Source organism: Argopecten irradians, chromosome 12 (genome assembly GCF_041381155.1).
Source record: "Argopecten irradians isolate NY chromosome 12, Ai_NY, whole genome shotgun sequence".
Lineage (NCBI taxonomy): Eukaryota > Metazoa > Mollusca > Bivalvia > Pectinida > Pectinidae > Argopecten > Argopecten irradians.
Window position 1 is genome coordinate 25131693 of NC_091145.1, and position 17294 is coordinate 25148986.

General features: G+C 34.7%; 2 protein-coding genes across 2 annotated transcripts; both read right to left on the minus strand.

Annotated features, from left to right (window-relative positions):
* Positions 1 to 1264: 1264 nt before the first annotated feature.
* LOC138336476 (myosin-11-like) lies at positions 1265 to 16077 on the minus strand. Its single transcript, XM_069285977.1, has 6 exons — positions 15495 to 16077; positions 12829 to 12911; positions 11431 to 12366; positions 3387 to 3687; positions 2752 to 2894; positions 1265 to 2416 (listed from the first exon to the last, which is right to left on the minus strand). Exons 1-6 carry the CDS (start codon positions 15787 to 15789, stop codon positions 1568 to 1570), a joined length of 2607 nt encoding a protein of 868 aa, XP_069142078.1. The 5' UTR covers positions 15790 to 16077; the 3' UTR covers positions 1265 to 1567.
* LOC138336500 (uncharacterized) lies at positions 5941 to 9693 on the minus strand. Its single transcript, XM_069286006.1, has 3 exons — positions 9244 to 9693; positions 8522 to 8652; positions 5941 to 8021 (listed from the first exon to the last, which is right to left on the minus strand). Exons 1-3 carry the CDS (start codon positions 9533 to 9535, stop codon positions 7419 to 7421), a joined length of 1026 nt encoding a protein of 341 aa, XP_069142107.1. The 5' UTR covers positions 9536 to 9693; the 3' UTR covers positions 5941 to 7418.
* Positions 16078 to 17294: the final 1217 nt, after the last annotated feature.

Here is a 17294-nt window from a genome sequence, read left to right on the forward strand (position 1 = left end):
AAAAAGAGATGTAAAAATAGATTACATCACATGATAAATAATGTAATAGGAATGTAAGTAAAGGTGTATTTTTATCGAAATATAGACCTGACACAAAGCTATTCGTGTAATTTAGTCCGTGTGTGATATAGAATCTTGTTTTGATAAATAGTTATTATAAGTTTAAGTTTCCTGTTATTGTTCATCCTAACATTTAATCACGTGTCTATTCAACTAATAAAATGACAAATTGATATTTTATTTCCAAAACAAAAAGCAGGACCAATACATTTTCTCCTGTCTAAATGTGTTTACGACTCCTACGTATAGGATCAGTGGCCAGAGTACTGTGTGTGAGACTGCGTTTGTGTATTCCGTGTAAACCTAGATTAGACTGTGTTATGCACTGTATCGTTTTCCTTTAACAATATCTTTGTCACATGATCGACAACCATAATCCTCGTAAACTGATACCCTTACCGATAGGGTCATTTTAATTACAAAACTTGTGTACATAATAACCAGTCGTTAGATGTTGTGATGTTTGCCTGCTGATTCATTAACACAAATTAACAAATCACAAATAATATATATTATATACATGGTTTTATTACCTTGCAAAGATGACTTCTTTAATATCAGTAATATTTTTGTAAAATGCTATTAAAAACAAATACTCAAAAGCTGTGTGCTCAGTACTGTACAAAGATCTTCAGGATAGCGTGATGTACGTTTGAATATCAATTTCAACAAAATTTTATTTCAAATAAATTGAAATGGGATCAAACAACAGGCAGTGCCTCTGTAAGTTCTCTCCCTACGTTGGAATATGATCACATACGTCGTCTACTTCACTGAGAAAACATGTATTGTAGAATATTTTATGATTAATCAACAGAACGTTGCCTCATTCACTGTAAACTGAACTGACTGCAGATGTCTGGGGTATTTGTGGAAGGGCCACAACACACATAACACATATATAGTACAGAAAATACTGTTTCTGGCCACAGCTTGATGCTATTACCACGTATATTTACAATGCATTAAGGTTATGCATGATTGTGTTTCCTTGTTTGTGAGCCGATCGCCTCATAACTTCCAAATTAATGTACATCTACGCAAAATCATATCGCTGGCTATTTGCGCGGGGATGACATTTTTGCAATTTGTGGAATTTTGCTATTATTGCGAAAATTTGGTCCACGAAATATTAAGAAATGCTTGAGTCATATAGGCCTTGAAAGCCAGATAGCGAAATTTAAAATCGCGAAAATTTTGCCCCCCCCCCCCCCCTCTTAAATAACCAACTGTACGTTAGTATCTAGATCATTAAACACACACTCCTGGTAGTACTGATACCACTCGTCATAACACTGTCATAATTTAACAAATGATTATCACAACAGGCCAGCGTTTACACCGACAGTCACCATTGTGGTAGTTGTGACCTCTTGTAATCTCGATTTCTAGGACTCCTTTTCTGAAAGCAACCCGCTTAGAAAATGAACTTTTCTATTCCTAATAAAGTTTCGGGAAAATATACAAATGTCAATCCTTAATTTATATTTATAGGTTGACCAGGTGTTCATCTCTTGCGATGGGTTTTCTTCTTCGAACCATACTCCATGATATCGTTAGGTTTTCCATACTCTTTGTTCTCGGATCCTGTTCCGTATGTCTCCTCACCTACCATCACTTGTGGACCGAAGTATTCAGCCTCCTTTTGCTTCTGCAGCAGTCCCTTTATTTTGGCTTGTTGTTTATCCACTTTTTCCTTCAGTCTCTTACACTCTCTATCCTTTTCTTTGAGTAAAGTCTTCAGTCGTTCCTCTTCAGATTTTGTTTCGGTATGTTGGTCCTCCATGGCTTGGAAGGCCTCTTTTTCCTCCTGAAGTTCCATTTGAACAGACTCTAGTGCTTGCCTTAAAGAATAATTCTCCTCGGACAGCTTGCTACACTTGTTCCTTAAGTCCTCATTACTTCGCTTCACGTCGGCTCCTCTATCGTCGGCGGTTCTGTCCTCAGGCTTCGCACGCCTGGAAGAGAGTTGGGTATACTGGTTTTTCAAGGTATCATACTGCCTCTTTAACTCTTCATACTGGTTCTTCAAAGCGTCAAATGCGTCCATCTGCTCTTGAAGCTTGTCTGACGTTCTTCTGTTCGTTTTCATCAGTTCTTGCTTTTCGTTTTCCCATCGACCGAAAAATTTCTGTATTTGTTGTAGTTGACTTTGGTATTTGTTGACAATTTCTTCGTTCTTTTGTATGAAATCTTGTTGTTCCTTTTTCATTTCCCTAGCTCTCTTGTCTAGGATAACATTTTGTCTAGTTTGGAATTGTTCCAACATGGATTTTACATCCGATTCCTCCGAGCAATCAATATCCTTACTTGGATAAGTAAAGATGGAGTCCGCAACATCAAATCGCTTTGGGTCCTGAGAAATGTAAAAAAAAAATACATTGTTGTTATTACCGGTTCTGTAATTTATGTGTAATAAAAATCCTTTTCATTAAAATGTTTTATACATGCACGGTTCTGTCGTGATATCTATATTAGGGAATTTGGTTTTTTACTCTTCCTAACAAGATTTATTTCTCTTAGAATATTATATTTTATGAATGCTGGTTTTGATTTTTCTGCATCGTCGTGCAGTGCAATCAACCGTGGGTATCTGACGATAATTTTTCTAAAGTATAAGAAGTTCTCGAAAAAATATAATTGCACAAATGATGAACAAAGACCTTTAAATTAACAATGATGATGTCTTACCACGGGGGTGGTGGAAGTAGAAGGGTTGTGTCTGCTCGTCTGTAAACTATTCACAGTAGATGGCGTAACATGTTTAGGCTGTGCAGTCGTCTGACGAGAGGTAGGTGGCGCTTGAACTACTTTTCCGGGAGTTTTGGCGAAACCTGAAAATCGATATTTAAAAGCTCAAAATATGTGTATTGATGTTTACATTGCACAATCACAACGCAGAATTTATGCATCGAATAGATCTTGTTTTTAAATATATCTGAAGATGTCATTTGATAATTACTGATGTGAAAATGTGAACTGAAATGGTAAACCACAACGTACAAATGTAGGTTCTTGGTTTGCCTATGTGTACTCATTTTACTGCACTATAGACATGATTTTTGGATGTACTGATTGAGTTTGAACACAGAAATTGTGAAATTAAATGATTTCTCAAATTGTTAGTGATTTTTGGTTGGGGAATAGCATATTTAAAACTCTTCTTGTTTCTAGATTATGAAAATTATGGTAAATACAGCTTTAAAATCCTTACGGATTCTTACGATTCTCAAGAAAAGCAGAAAACATTCTAAAAAGTCATAAAAAAGTTTAAGACACTAAGGTTTTAGAAGTGATTTGGACAAACAATGTTTTACATTACCTACCAATTTCCCTTGGCACAGTACTTTGGATTTTCTGGGCCAGCGCCTGGTGGCCGTCCGCGTTCAGCGCCTCGATAAAACAGGCAAATGTATCCTTGTTTGGGGACGCTTTCAGAATTTTTATGAATTCATTGAATTGGCGATGAGCCGTTGGATGGCTTTCAATTTGATCTCTATGCTCGAACTTGAAAACATCCTTCTCGATGAGTTTGTCTATCAGTGGGTCTAGTTCTACTAGTCGCCCTTTCATGTAAGTCAGGTTCTGAAGGATCTTTTTGTGTTCCTCTTGATTCATAATGATGGGTTAAACAATTTGCAACACATAATCCAAAAAAATTAACGGGAATTTTATCCGCTGAATAATTATCCGACCGCTTAGTATTTCTCAATAATTGCGTATTAAGTCTATCTAGAGGTATCGTCTGTTCGACCAAAGTCACGGGGTTTACGTTTGAAATCGGAAGATGACATTAAAAGATAAGCGGTAGACTTGAATGGAACCAACTACCGTGTAACCGAGCACAAAGCTATACCCCAAGAGGATCCCTATTGTTTTAACAACACGACGTTTAATTATAGCTTTAATGTGTTACCTATCGGTCATGATACCTCTAAAACAAAACATAAGGAGACTTGGGTCGGAGTTATTTGATTTAGTCCGTGAATTATTATTATCAAATGCAGCAAGTAAACTGTGATAATTATTCACACAAAATAATCGTTTATTTGCTTATGACTTTTAATAAGGAAAGAGTGTAAAATTAAGTGTATTTAAAGTAGATGATATCAAAAGTCATAAACTATCAGAAAGACGAATATAAACATAAATGAATAAGACCACCTAATAGCTAGCCCAGGGATCGGGAAAGATATCTTATCAAAACATCTGTACTTAATGAACGGTTTGTTTTTATATAAAGAAAAGAGTCCAATAAAGATCGGTTGTAGTTGTAACACGGCTTTTGATTGGTTATTTGTTGTATTTTGAAACGTCTGTAAAATGAGTGTTGGGATCATAACGACAATAATCAGCAATATGTGATGTGCGATAGTTGTGAATTTGTATGTTGGGTCAACAATGTGAAATACCATTCCCATGCCTATCAATACTTTAAATTGTTGAGGATGAATTTTATTCTTTATTGTTTACTAATATCGTCTGCTCGTTGTGTAAATTAAATCCTAGCCGGCCATACAGGTGACATCGCCGTAAATATTTAGTATTTAAATCGTTACTGTGGTCAGGCAAAATACCTTTATGATTTGAACTGAAATTCACATGACATTCACCAGAAAATTGCCTGAAAATTCTATCATTTCCACATGAAAAAATATTAGTTCACTTCAGATTAACTTGACCTGGAAAAAAATCCATGTGACTTCATTGCGTTTTTTCATGAAATTTTCAAGTCATTATATCCACCCCTGGAATTCAGAGTAAAATGAAAAGCTCTACCAAATGAGACAGGTAGCTTTGTCCTGTGATGTACATCAAAAGAATTTAATAACAGTATATTGTGGTTGACTGCAAGATTCTCTCTAAATCTTCAAAGAATGCCTCTGTAGACCTGTGATCAGTCGTTTTCTCTCATGAAATACCTTCAGTTTTGCTATAACATAATCCAGGGATGAATCATATATAACGGCAGTTAGTGATCAATATTGTAACCCATGGAGTATCGAGGATGAAGACTTCAGCTGAGCTGCCTTCAGTTATTCCAATGGCGGATATTACGATAGTGATAGTAACCCCTGAAATATCATATGGAGGATGCGTTTCACCTTATGAAGAGGTATGTTTAAGAAAGAACATGTTTTTATCTTATTATCTCTGGTCATATTAGGTTGTACTATAAATAGCTTTCCCTTTCCTCACACGACTGATAAGTATATTGGTTACATATGAGTCCTCGAACACTGAGCTATATTTAGCCACACAAAATTTATTGGTCGTTTAGCTATAGGTTACCTCAGCTAGTAACTTTACAACATAGAAGTGAAAGGGCCATTTACTATCATCCTCAGTTGTTATATATTACTCGATAAATATACCTTGTTTGTTCTGTGTCTGATGTTATACCAGATTTTACAAAACACTTCATAGTTCACCTGTTTGGTTCCAGAGGAGTTGTAAGCGATCCACTTAAAACAGTAACAATTGTACTTAACTGTATAGCTCTGTGGTGAATATATTGCGGTTCACGGATATCAAATAATTTGAACTATTTTTTTCGATAAGTCAATGAATTACTGAATATGTTCATGTGTTAGGATTTCGCGGATTTCAGAGAACTCATGAATATAACGACAAACTAAATGCGACTGCAAGAATCTAGCATCGACAGCGGTATTTTGTGTTGCAACCATAAGATTTCTATGATTATAACAATTGAACCGAATATTCAAGACTAAGGATGACAAAGCAAATTAAATTAAAAAAAAATAAATAGAGCTATGTTTTTGAAAATTGTTTCTAAGACATCTTCATATTTGTTTCATCTCAGTTAATTATCTTTTCACTTGTACTGTCAGCTTCAAAATGTAACAAAATCACAAGTCAAAATACAACACATTTTATTTATTTTACAATGATAATATATAGTACTGTTTTTACAGTATATTTTATTTTTTCAATAATCAACGACACATAGGCTTATGCATTGCCTTGCCATTGCACCTTCAGATGAGCCCAATATGGGTCAAAGCATTTCTGTTTTAGTGTAACTAAAACTATTTTTCTGTGAAGTAACCAATCCCTAGACAAATTAGAACATCACCATTTAAATGTTGACTTTTTGTCTCTTACAAAATAAACACATAAGAGATGCTTCAATCAATTAATTGACTGCAAACAATGCTACGAAAATCCAACACTATCTCCCGAAAAAGGTAAACTGTTCATATTGTCTTCTTCAAATCAAATCGATTTAGCCATTCCATGATATTTTACTTAACGTAAATGTATCTTTAATGGTATATTCATTACTTTTTATGAAATCCTTGTTTTATCTGTGATGATTGGAATTTTTTTACAGAAATGTACGTGAAAGTTAACATAAGGAATATAAACCGTGTTAAGGCGGGGTCTGTGTGTCGTACCAATGTCTTAATCGTAACGTCACTAAACCGGTTTAAGGCGGGGTCTGTGTGTCGTACTAATGTCTTAATCGTAACGTCACTAAACCGCTTTAAGGCGGGGTCTGTGTGTCGTACTAATGTCTTAATCGTAACGTCACTAAACCGCTTTAAGGCGGGGTCTGTGTGTCGTACTAATGTCTTAATCGTAACGTCACTAAACCGTTTTAAGGCGGGGTATGTGTGTCGTACTAATGTCTTAATCGTAACGTCACTAAACCGCTTTAAGGCGGGGTCTGTGTGTCGTACTAATGTCTTAATCGTAACGTCACTAAACCGCTTTAAGGCGGGGTCTGTGTGTCGTACTAATGTCTTAATCGTAACGTCACTAAACCGTTTTAAGGCGGGGTATGTGTGTCGTACTAATGTCTTAATCGTAACGTCACTAAACCGCTTTAAGGCGAGGTCTGTGTGTCGTACTAATGTCTAAATCGTAACGTCACATTTCCTAAACAATTTCATTTAGTGCTTAATCAAAGTAAAACACGGTTATAACGAACCTTTGAGGACCAACAAAACACTTCATTATACCGAACTTCTGAGGACCAACAAAATCACTTCGTTATAACCAACCTCTGAGGACCAATAAAAACACTTCGTTATAACGAACCTCTGGGGACCGACAAGATCACTTCGTTATAACGAACCTCTGGGGACCGACAAGATCACTTCGTTATAACGATCAACTGGGGACCAGCGAAATAACTTCGTTATAACGAACCTCTGGGGACTAACAAAATCACTTCGTTATACACATAATTCTTAACACACATCTTACAGGAACCATGACGGGAATGAAAAGTACTACATACAATCTATGAATTCGTTGTACGTGTATTCGTTATAAACATGTTTTATTTTAATTTTATAATTTAATTTTTAAGCGCTTTTGTATTTAAGTTATTTCTTCCCATGTGGTTTTCTTTGTGATCCGTAACCTGTGGCATAGTTATAGTCCAGATCTTTGTCGACACTTGCATCAAGCATGTCCTCGACTATCACTTCTGGAACAAGAGATTCGGCCGCCTTTTGTTTGTGTAAAAGCTCCGAGATCTGTGATTGTTGCCTCTCGACCTTTTCATTAAGCCTTTTACACTGTTTTTGTAATGATTGATTCTCCTCGGATAGCTTACTACACCTGTTTCTTAAGTCTTCGTTACTCCGTTTTAAATCACCTCCTCTATCGTCGAGCAATTTGTCCGTGTGTCGGGGTGTTCCCCGTGAGGAAAGACTATCATATTTGTCTTTCAGGTTATCATGTTGTTTCTTTAATATTGATATTTCTTTCATCATTTCATGTTTTTCATCGTTCCATTGATCTAAAAATTCCCTCAGGTAATTCTGTTGTTCTTGTCTCATTTCTCGAGTTCTCCTGTCAAGAATGACGTTTTGTCTTTGCTGAAACTGTTCTAGTAATGCTCTAATATCTCCTGGTTCGGAGTAATCCGTGTCTTTAGTGGGTATCGTACTGGAACGGTCAGTAAACGCAAAACGTCTGGATTCCTACAAAATAAAGAAATACCTCCCATTGGTGGTTTTAAATTATAGTTATTTTACGATGCTTAAATGATGCCATGCGGAAAGTAGTTTCCGTAATTTCAATACTCTCTTTATTATGTTAAAAGTTTTGAAAATTTAATTCTTTCTATGTTACTGTAACACAAAATATACATTTTTGTTGAATTTAACAATATGTATGTCCGATGCAATTATGATATGAAATGTTAGCTCCCTTTTTAATAAGGGCAGTTTTGTTCATAAGAAAATAATGGAAAACATAACATATGAAAGTTACGTTACTTAAAGGGGATGAAGTTGGAACTGTCAGGGGTGAACAACAAGTAATGAGTTAAAATTAACAGATAAAATATTGATAAAATAACTTGTTTAGAGGTTTTTCGCAAAGACCGAAACTTAAATTAGATGAAAAAATACAGTAGAGTACCGTGAAAAGCCTTAGAAAGAGTACAATAAACTAAACAGCCACATTAAAACTGTCTTACCGTCACAGTTGAGTGTGAAGTAGGAGGGGCGTGACGGATCTTCAGCAGACCATTTGAGGCTGGAGGTGTTTGTTGATCAGCTGTCTGAGGTAGTGCGGGAGTACTCACTTTCCCGGGAGATTTGACGAAACCTGGAGTAAACAGAAGTCATTTAACATTGTTTCTTAATTAAATTTTGAAAAACGAGCCAAAAATGATTTACTACTAAACTGAAAAAAATATATAATCAACATATGAAAGGGAAAATACAAAGCAAAAATGATAACGTCCCAACACACTTTCTGGTAAAATAAAGGCATTTAGGATAAAGTTGCTTTAAATTACTTTCCGCCACTTGCCACTTTTGCTTTCAATCTTTCAATCTAAAAACATGTCAGGATCCCAATCTGAGAACTGGGTGGGATAGTTACAGACCTTAGATACTTTTAAAGATTCTATTTAAATGTACAACATGATGTTGCAAGAAATAAGTATGAAGTCACAAGTCTTAGAGTATCCACAATAAAATTGAGAAAATGTTAGAACATAACAAAGTGTTGTTTTGTTGTGGTAGGAGGAGAAACGGTCTCAATTTACCATCCACATCTGTGATTAAATCGAATCTAGTTATCTGAAAAGATTATATAGATTTATAGAAAATGTTGAAACTTTAATTACAAAATATAAATCTATAGAAAATGTTGAATCTTTGATTTCAAACAAGCTGCAATTCGTTTACATACCGACTTGTCTGGGTACCGTACTTTGAACTTTCTGGACAATACTATTATGACCACCGGCGTTAAGAGCCTCGAGGAAGCAGACGAATGCATCTCTGTGAGGAGACGCTTTCAGTATCTTGATGAACTCGTTAAATCGTCGGTGTGCTGTGGAGAATTTCTCAATTTGATGTCTGTGCTCGAATCTGAACACGCCATTTTTAGTAAGTTTCTCTATAAGTGGCTTTAGCTCAACGAGCCTTTCCTTCATAAAAGACATATTCTGTTCAATCTTTCTGTGCTCATCTTGATTCATGTTGCTGAATCACACAGACCACCGTCTGACAGAAGGGGTCAGTTATAAAGTTTCACCTCATATTTACATCAAACTGTAATCCTCAGAGCATCAAAGCTTGTAATATTTAACAAACATATTCACTGTCCTGTCACCACGTTTTAAATCACTGTGACCTACCAAGCTCAGCAGTATAAAATGGAATCACCTAGCATGTAGGTTAAACAACGAATACAATAGATATTCTGTGGTCCTATTGTTTAACACACAGTAATGTATATAACCTGGCAGAAAGACAAAGGTGACCTGACTCGCAGATCTTAAAGCATATCTCTACTCTATGACTACCATTAATTACACAAAGGAAACCTTACAGTTCGGCACCTTAGTTCTGTATTGTGTTATATATACATACCTTTAATGACAATTTGGTCTATAAAATGCAAATTTATTTTTGTCCGTGTTTTAATTCAACACAATGTGTGTTACATCGCCACAGTAGAATTACGCTTAGTTTGCTTTTAAACAAAAAGTGCATGCAAAGCGCTTTTCAAACGCTTCTCCAAGATATTTTCTTCCCAACAATATTTGTTTCGAACAAAAATATCAATGCAATTTTCACCTTGAACAAATTCAAAAATTAAAATATAGCCAATGTTATTTGCTTTCATACTATTTAGAGCAAAAAAATCTTTCTTATGCAAAATACCAATTTAACATTGAATTTGTTATCGTCAGTGAAGTTTTCAAATTCAGGTACTTTTAAATATTTCTACACTGTACATATAAATCTTTGCAATTTGTGAAGTTATGTACTGACCTAAAAGTGAATGATACAAAATAACTCATTATTTATATACCCATTGGACCAGTATTAATATACCGTATGACACATTCTTACTGATCAGAGGGGGTGTATCTCTGAACGCCAACATTTTGGATTTACCTGTAGGATAGTTTGTTGTGACCTAGTTCAAAATGTGTGTAGTAATTTTAATAAGTCCAGTCCATCACACTGTATTTTCCATTTTTATATCCTTTAAATTTTGTATTTGTCGAGTAGAACTATATAAAATCATTTTCCTTTACATTTTGTATCAGTAAAAAATTTTGTATTTGTCAAGTAAAATATTTTACATTTTGCATCAGTAACAAATTTTGAACTCGCGGTATTGTAAATACAGAGTATTGTTCATGATTTAACAAACCATAGGTACACTTAAGGAACAATCTGCAATAGCATATGACCATGAACGATTATTTGAAATATAAACTGATTGCTAACCATTTGTCTTACATATAATCAAATAAATTCATATTATTAACGAATAAAACATCATATTCTTCATAACATACTTTAATCTTATAACAAAAACTTGTACAATAATTTAATTCAAATTAACGTAACACACAGAACAAGCGTATATACACGTACTCACAATAGCCCCAATTACATGGCTATTATCAGGTAGACAGCTGATATGGCCGTTTGCCAATGACATAGTGGCAGTCTGCCACAAGAGTATGTTTAATATCAGTTATAGTCCTCTACTTAAGACACATGCATGACTATCAGTAATGTTCATTTAGTTGGTACTTCATTGCAATGAATGTTTTCCATTCTTCTTAGCGTACAATTCGGCATAGACTTCATATAGTAAACGTGCAATATTCGTGAGTGTTTATTTTGACGACTTATACGTCCACGTTTTCAGTACTAGATGCAGTTGTGCCAGCTAGTAGAACCTTACAGATTTTATGTACATATATGGTAACATTTGTTCGATAAAGTGTAGTCCCTGAATCCTTATTAGCTGATGATTTCGTCAACACAAATATTCACCGGTATTAGATGTGCTTACCCTTGCAAATAATTATTAATGGTAGACTCGACTCTCTATAGTCCAATCTGCTTACGAATCGAATCGGTCTGATCTCATTTTTCTTCTTTCAGCAATAGTTGACTTCACAGGCACTGTGCCGAGTACCATTTTCTTTGGTCGACACTCGAGTTTGCCCTGTGGCAGAGTTGTCTTCTCCTTGGAGATGGATTGCATCATGCCGTATATCATATCCAGCTTCCTCATCTGTTGTTCGACCGTCTGAGAGAACTCTGGGTCCTCGTGTCGGTCGTCATGGTCACGCTGTTTCTGTAGTAGGTCCGTGATCTGTATATACTGCTCGTCCACACGGTCACGTAAACACTTGTTTTCTTGTTCCTTTTCGCGTAATAGTGTCATCAGTTCTTCCTTCTCAGATTCCAAACGTTCTATATTTTTTGTACACTCATATTGTTTGTTTTCCAGGTCTTCACGTGTGTCTTCGGTCATTTGCAATTTTGTTTCCAAGTGTTCTATTTTAGTTTCCAACTTTTGATTCTCCCGTTTGGCTTCCTCCTTCTCCTTTGTCAGTTGTACGAGTCTTTCTCGTCGTTCATTGTCTTTCTCTCTCATGCCCTGTTGTTTTTCTCTTAAGTAATCGTACTGCTCTTTAAGAAAACTATACTCAACATTCACTTTCCTCATTACATCTATTTCTTCCTGAAGTTTTTCGAGCGATGCTTCGGTTTGCTTGACGATGTCATGTTTTTCTGCTTGCCATTTGCCAAACATATGTAACATTTGCTGTTGGTACTCTTGTTTATCCTTTTGTCTTTGTTTTTCCAGCTCCTGTCTATCTTCCCTGCGTTGACGTTCGATGTTCTCTAGGAACTGTTCCTGATTCCTGCCGAACGCCTCCAGTACGGCCTTCACTGTACTGGTACAGTCTGTACAGCCATCAGATCGTGCTCCGTGTCCACTGGAAGCTCCGGCACTGTCTGGGGCAGAAACCTGTACTGGTGCCACTGGCTCCTGAAACAGACAATATGTTCATATTATTGGGAGGAAATCAAAACTCCGAACTGAAGAAGGAAAATAACCAATCGATATGATATAAATTATTGAAATATTAACCAACGCAAAATAATTTTACCTGTATTATCAAAACTGTGAACATGGTAAATATGAGTTTTGGTAGTTTAGAAACTAATCTACATGTATATTATCTTAGACATATCTCATATTTTGATTTATGGATAAAACACACCAGAATACGTTCCTTCATATTTTGAATGTCCGAAATAAGGCATTCACAATATTAAGAAGTCCTTTGACTCAAAAAGATTATTTTTGCATTTAATATTTTTCGTCAAACACATATGTACCAAGGCAAGAAAAAATACAACGGGCTTGTTCAATGACACAAAACAAAAACAATCAGAAACGCAAAAATAATTTTTAATTAATTCATGGTACAAGGAAAAGCATACTTACAGGAACTGGGATATGTTTTCTTCCGGCGGAAGTAGACGCAGAACTGATTCTATTGGCCAAACGACTGGAAGAACGGACCAAAACTACAACAAAGAAGTTTACAACTATTTTCAGAACCAACATCTGAGTGAAAATTGACATAAAATTCATAGTTAAGGCGACCACATGAGACAAATAATTGACACAGATGCTTTGAAGAGCTTTTTAAGGGCACTAGTGTGACGAGAAACAGTTAATCACAAACAAATTACATGTAGAATCGAATGAAATTTCGACATCATATTCAATGCAATTTAGTAAATCAGAAAATCAGATATTTACTCAATAGACATGTACATGGGAAGTCTTACATGTGAATTACAATAGCTATTCCTTAGAAATACTAAAAATCTTTAAAATGCATTGACATTACCCCATGACAATGGTAGTAGTATAATTCCTAGTTTAGGTGACTAGACAGTATCGTGAGTAATTAAAAGATTATAATTAATAAGTAGAAACTTCCGTAATTAGCGTGACACCCGGAAGTTAAATTGGATAAGCAATAGGGGTATGACAGAAGCACTTGACCTAAGAAGATAAAGGAGAAAAGATACAATCATGGGTACTAAAATCCTCGGGTATATACACTTTCGTGAATAATTAAAAGATTATAATCAATAAGTAGAAACTTCCGTAATTATCGTGACACCCGAAAGTTAAATCGGATAAGCAATAGGGGTATGGTGGAAGCACTTGACCTAAGAAGATCAAGGAGAAAAGATACAATCATGGGTACTAGAATCCTCGGGTATATACACTTTCGTGACTGAACTGTTAGAAATCTTTGTTTAGATCTTTCTGAGTCCATTTTAGGAGAACTAGAAAATGAAAAATTCTTTCACTCACTTTGTTGAATTATGAGGAAATTAACTCAGGGGGTTTGGAAAGTAACGAAAATGAAAGAAATAAAGAAACGCTATGCATGTATTGAATGTAAAGTAAAGTTGTTTCAAGTATCGTACTACTAACTCGATTATTTTGGCTTCGGGTCCCTTCGATTGTAAATGCAATAAAAATGAAGGTATCAGCATGGTAAGAAAATAATTACAACACAAAATACCATCAACATTTCTTGAAAGCATGATTTTCCTGACAAAATACTAATTTCTAAACCCATATTAATTAATAAAAACAAACGTTGTATAAAAGCATTCGTAGCCAATCTAAATCACATTTCTCACCTTTCTTTGACACAGGCATGCCTGTTTCAACACGATTTATAGTTCCAGATTCTACTTATTCCATTTTTTCCATTGGATTCAAAGTCTTAAAACCTTTTTATGATCAATGGATGTAAAATTATATTGATTATTCACTCTTGTTTATTAACTACATAATAGTTGTTTGTTTGTGATAAACGATCAATGTATTGATAAATGGTATCGACCAACAGATTCACCAAAGCGCCATGTGTGAAGGTCAAGGTCGTGTTTTCACTTTACGATAACAAATAAATGAAATTAACTGGTCTTCATCACATCAACAAATGGGCTATTTAACAATGGTAAAGAAAAACTATCTATTAAATACGGAGCTATCGAAATTCGTTTGGATATATTATATCTTGTACTAATTAAAGACCTAAATTAAGTATGTTTGACTATTACATAGGCGTTTAAAGATAAGTATGCATGATTATCAATACAAATGAGAGTGACATTGTAAGAACTGTAATTATACATAATGCTCAATAATAATGCGTGAGAAATGAGATCATGTTTGTGATCATTTAATATGCATTAAGTATCTGCATTATTCTTGAACAGAAGAAATCGAAGCGTCAGACATAATTGACTGGTTTATTAAAATAATTAGACTTCAAAATCCTAAAATAGTGTTCATCATTATGATTTTTTTTATCTATCAAGAATGATCTGCCGAAAACAAGACAAAAAAGCATGGTCAGAAATAGAAAAATATATCATTTATATAGATAGAGACTTTTGATATAATTTCTCTGCAATAAAGACAACACAAAAATAACTTCAATGAACAGACCGACAAAAAAACTTCCATACTATATTGTAACTGGTATATACTATTACCAGTCCTCAAGTCGAACTGAACACTTCATATGTTGGAATGAAATAAAACTATAATGAATATATAAATGCAATGAACACGATCGATATTTCAAAATCATGCCGACAGCAATAAAAGTTGAACTGGTGTATTGGTGAACAGTTGGAAGCATTATAGTCTACATGTCGGGTAAAGCACAAGACGCTGTATTATATCTCAATGTATCTTAAGCCGAAAACTGATAATTGTAGTAATTAACTTACAATTTAGACACTTGTGTCATAAGGTGTGGAGAACTCATTCATTGATGATTTTGCAACTTTAAGTAAATATAAGCGTATATTCGTCTATTATATAAAGAAGTAGAATAATCAATCAATGGGCTCCCCAAACCAACATTGTTGTCAAAATTGATTATTATATAATATTAGGTATGATTATGTTTAGTATTACACTACAATTTAACCAACATGACGGTTTGTTTAATAAACTGCCAATTTAATTTTATTCGACATGTGCTGCTTTATTGACTATTGTACAAGCTCGCTGTCTGACACTGGGTGCTGTCGAAACAACAAGCAGTTAATTATCAATGGCCTTACCTTCCTTGGGTGCGGTCCTTTGGAGTTTCTGTGCTATGGGGACATATCCCTCCGTTTTTAGTGCCTCTATGAAGGTGTCGTACGCCGCTCGGTTGACTGAGGAGGTCAATAACTTAATAAACTCGTTAAACTGTCTGTGAGGGGTTGGTTTGGAGATCTGCTCGATCTGAGCTCTGTGTTCAAAACGAAACACGCCATTCTCAATCAACCTATCGATAATGGGGTCTAAATCCAGCAACCTCTCCTTCAAATAAGTAAGATTTTGGATAATCTTGCTTTTCTCGTCTTGATTCATAGTGTTTGGGGTATCACTAAAGACGTTTGCAGGTCATGGCTAATCCTTAATCCTGACTGATGTTAATCCGTTTGGTGGAAAACTGCTTCATCATTAGTCACAACAACATGAACAACAGCCCTGGCTCAAGATGAGGTAATTTCCTATTTCGGTGGCATTTAAAGTCAAGTCTGTTGCATTCGTTTGGAAATCTTCACAATTGTTCGCCACGAATGAGTATACACCAGCACCACACAAGACATCGGCAGCAGAATATACGTGTACCATAAGCGATTGTGAATTGTAAAGAAGCTTGGCAATGCTCCGCTTGTTTTAAATCGAGCATTGATCATAATTTTCGATATGTCCTTCGCACTCTATACACGACCAATGACAATGGACATGTAATAATAGAACTTCCGATCTATAGAACAATATAGCTCGCGTTTCGTATGAGCACGCGAACTTTAAGAAAGGCTAAAGTATTCAATATCTAACTTTATAATGAAAATTAACTGTTTAATTTAATTCTGACCGCTGTTCAATATCTGACAATATCGTATTACTTTTGAGTAAAATTTAAATCAGTCATAATTAACTAATTAGTTCTTTTAAATGCCGGTACTATTTATGGGTTCCAAATGTTGCAAGATATCTTAAATTTTGACTTTAATTCAATTAAACACATCTAAATAAGATTAGCACTACAATAGACTATGAAATTATATGTGTGTATCCACATACGATACAATGTAGAAGAACTGACTATCTTATTCCGCACGTTATCAAATTTGCATATAAGCATTGCATGCATGAGTAAGATACCAATCAAATGATGTCACCATTACTCATAGAGATTTAACAATACAAATGAGTTCGCACCAGATAATGATAGACAATTCCCTTATTAAGTATGAGTCTAGTTTTAAATAAATGGGTCAGACAATTATTGTCATTTCTTTGTTTACTCCAAAGATTTATAGAGAATAATAACATGTGAAAACACAACTAAATTAATGGTCATAGAACGCAAGAAAAGTGTGATAATTTAAGGTAGAAAAACGGCACATTAAACAGATTTCAATTTCAAGGAATTTTATTGACAAAAGTCATTGGGATTAGACAGCAGGCATTGCCTATATATGTCGCCTCCTTAAATTAACAAAATATTTATCATCAAATGTTATATTGTTATTGTTACAATCAGTTACATATTGAATATATTGATATATGATAGTTAATTTTGGACAATTAATTAAAATATCAAATTAATATTGCGCATCATATTCAATAATATGATACACACCAACTTCAAAAATTATAAAGAATTAATTAAACTTTTAAATGAAATCTTGTTTGTGTTTTGTTAAATGTTTTATCAAAATCTCACACAGTTGTCCAATGTTTGATATTATCGTATCACTAGCCTGATTCCAGACTATGTATCTGAAGGTCAACCATATGAACCACATGTAGTCTTTATAAATTCCTCTTTTTTGTCTGTTATAGATTCCAAAAAAAGTGTT